This window comes from Zalophus californianus, chromosome 6, assembly GCF_009762305.2.
Source record: "Zalophus californianus isolate mZalCal1 chromosome 6, mZalCal1.pri.v2, whole genome shotgun sequence".
NCBI classification, from domain to species: Eukaryota; Metazoa; Chordata; class Mammalia; order Carnivora; family Otariidae; genus Zalophus; species Zalophus californianus.
In genome coordinates this window covers 74501034-74504173 of record NC_045600.1, presented here as the reverse complement: position 1 = coordinate 74504173, position 3140 = coordinate 74501034, and the positions used below count along the sequence as shown (strand labels likewise).

The following is a 3140-nucleotide window of genomic DNA, read 5'->3' as shown; positions in this document are numbered from 1 at the left end:
GACACCCTGGCTTACACCCACTTCAATTTCAGCTGTCAGGGTGCCCTCTGCACATAGAACCCTAGGACTCCCTGGCTTGCACCCACCTCAGCTTTATATGTCTTGCCAGGGTGTCCCCAGGACCCCTAACCCCCAACCACCCAGACTGCACCCACTTCAGTTTTAGCTTTCCAGCCAGAGCACCTGCTGCGTGGAGAGCCCAGGTACCATTAACACTGGCCCGCATCTACTTTAGCTTTAACTGTCCTCCCAGGGCTTACTTACAGTACATAGAGAGCCCTGAGACCCCTCAGCTTTCACCCCCTTCAGCTTCTGCTGTCCTTCCAGGGCACCTACTCTCTGGAGAGTCTTAGGGTCACTCTAGCCCAAGCCTACTTCAACACTGGCCATCCCACCAGAGCAGACCCAGCACAGAGTGCCCCACAGCCCCCAGCACATACCAGCCACAGCTCCTGCCATCCAGTGAAAGTCACCACACACACACACACACACTCTACATAGGGTACAACCATACATAAGACCATTCCTTTAAGATTGAAAGATTTAGAGCCCTGGGTCCCCTAACTGCTGCGAGAGCCGGAGCCGCCCAGGAGCCGCGGGACCTGGGCCGCTGGGGTCCGGACGGGGGTCGCCATGATCCGCTTCATCCTCATCCAGAACCGGGCGGGCAAGACGCGCCTGGCCAAGTGGTACATGCAGTTCGATGACGATGAGAAACAGAAGTTGATTGAGGAGGTGCACGCTGTGGTCACTGTCCAAGATGCCAAACACACCAACTTTGTGAAGTTCCGGAACTTCAAGATCATTTACCGACGCTACGCCGGCCTCTACTTCTGCATCTGCGTGGATGTCAACGACAACAACCTGGCCTACCTGGAGGCCATCCACAACTTCGTGGAGGTCTTAAATGAGTATTTCCACAACGTCTGTGAACTAGACCTGGTGTTCAATTTCTACAAGGTTTACACGGTCGTGGACGAGATGTTCCTGGCCGGCGAGATCCGAGAGACCAGCCCGACGAAGGTACTGAAGCAGCTGCTGATGCTCCAGTCCCTGGAGTGAGGGCGGCCAGCCCCTCCGCCCCGGCCTCCTGTTCCCTGCTCGCCCCCTCTCCAGGCTGGGGCTACCTGGCACCCTCCCTCCCCGGTCCAGGAGGAAGGCCCCAGCTGGGCCTGGGCCACCAGGGAGGAGACTGCAGGCGGAGGCCACTCACGTGTACCGAGTAACCGTGCCGTTGTCATGTGATGCTGTGAGTGCGTGTGTGGAACCCCCAATAAACCTGTGGCCCCGCAAAAAAAAAAAAAAAAAAAAAAAAAGATTGAAAGATTTAGCAGTTCTACCTAATCCACAGAAACATAGAAAGTCAAGCAAAATGGAGAGTCAGAGAGATAAGCTCTAAAAGAAAAAACCTCAGAAAAATAACTAAATGACAAGCAGATAAACAATATGCTTAATGAGAGTTTAAAGTTATGATCTTAAAGATGCTCACCAGGCTGGAGTAGAAGAACTCAGTGAGATGTTCAACAAAAAGATAGAAAATATAGAAAGGAACCAATGAGGGGCGCCTGGGTGGCTCAGTCGTTAAGCCTCTGCCTTGGGCTCAGGTCATGATCCCAGGGTCCTGGGATCGAGCCCCGCATTGGGCTCCCTGCTCGGTGGGAAGCCTGCTTCTCCCTCTCCCACTCCCCCTGCTTGTGTTCTCTCTCTCTCTCTGTGTCTCTCTCTGTCAAATAAATAAATAAAATCTTAAAAAAAAAAAGAAAGGAACCAATGAGAGTTGAAGAACACAGTAACTGAAATAAAAACACTAGAGGGAATCAGCAGTGCCTTAGTGGATGTAGAAGTACAGATCAATGATCTAGAAGACAAGGTAATGGAAAGCACCCAAGGTGAACAGCAGAAAAGAACTTTTTAAAATAAAATGAGGATAGGTTAAGGGATCTCTTGAACAACATCAAGGAAACAAGCATTCACATTATAGAGGTCCCAGAAGGAGAAAAGAGAAGGATATCCATTATCACCATTTTTATTTAACATAGTATTGGAAGTCTAGCCACAGCAATCAGAGGGGGTAAAAAGTCATCCATATTGGTAGGAAGAAGTTAAGCTGTTACTATTTGCAGATGACATGACACTATATATAAAAAACCCTAAAGACTCCACCAAAAAAGTACTGGAACTGATAAATTAATTCAGTAAAGTTGCAGTATACAACACAGAAATTGCTTGTGTTTTTATACGCTAATAACAAAGTAGCAGAAAGAGAAATTAAGAAAATAATTCTATTTACAATTGAACCAAAAGGAATAAAATCCCTAGTAACAAACTTAATCGAGGAGGCGAAAGAACTTTACTCTGAAAACTATAAAATATTGATAAAGATTTTGAAGATAACACAAAAAAATGGAAAGATATACCATGCTCATGGATTGGAAGAATTAATGTTACAATGCCCATACTACCCAATACAATCTACAGATTCCATTCAATCCCTATCAAACTATCAACACCACTTTTCAAAGAATGAGAACAAATAATACTGAAATTTGTATGAAACCATCGAAGATCCCAAATAGCCAAAGCAGTCTTGAAAATGAAGAATAAAGCTGGAGGTATCCAATTCCAGATTTCAAAATAATGTACTACAAAGTGGTCATCAAAACAGAATGGTAGTGCCACAGAAGAGACACACAGATTAATAGGACAGGATAGAGAGCCCAGAAATAAAGCCATGCTTACATGGTCAATTACTCTATGACAAAGGAAGCAAGAATATACAATGAAGAATATATAGTCTCTTTGACAAATGGTGATGGGAAAACTGAACAGCTACATGCAAAAGAAGGAAACTGGACCACTTTCTTACACCATAAGCAAAAATAAGCTCAAAGTGGATTAAAGACCTAAATGTGAGACTTGAAACCATAAAACTCCTAGAAGAGAACTGAGGCAGTAATCTCTTTGACATTGGTGTAGCAATATTTTTCTAGATATATCTCCATAAGCAAAGGAAACAAAAGCACACATCAACTATTGGGACTACATCAAAATAAAAAGCTTCCACACAGTGAAGGAAACCATCAATAAAACAAAAAGGCAACCTACTAAATGGGAGCAGATATTTACAAATGGTATATCTG

The 3140-nt window shown here is 44.9% G+C and overlaps 1 protein-coding gene across 1 annotated transcript; it reads left to right on the top strand.

Moving 5' to 3' along the window:
- The first annotated feature begins 553 nt into the window (after positions 1 to 553).
- Positions 554 to 1102, top strand: LOC113909735 (AP-2 complex subunit sigma-like). Its single transcript, XM_035728135.1, has one exon. It carries the CDS (start codon positions 634 to 636, stop codon positions 1060 to 1062), a length of 429 nt encoding a protein of 142 aa, XP_035584028.1. The 5' UTR covers positions 554 to 633; the 3' UTR covers positions 1063 to 1102.
- The last annotated feature ends 2038 nt before the right edge of the window (positions 1103 to 3140 follow it).

What these genes read in the sequence shown, in the direction of transcription:
- LOC113909735 (XM_035728135.1), top strand. Translation starts at nt 634, where the DNA reads ATGATCCGCTTCATCCTCATCCAGAACCGGGCGGGCAAGACGCGCCTG.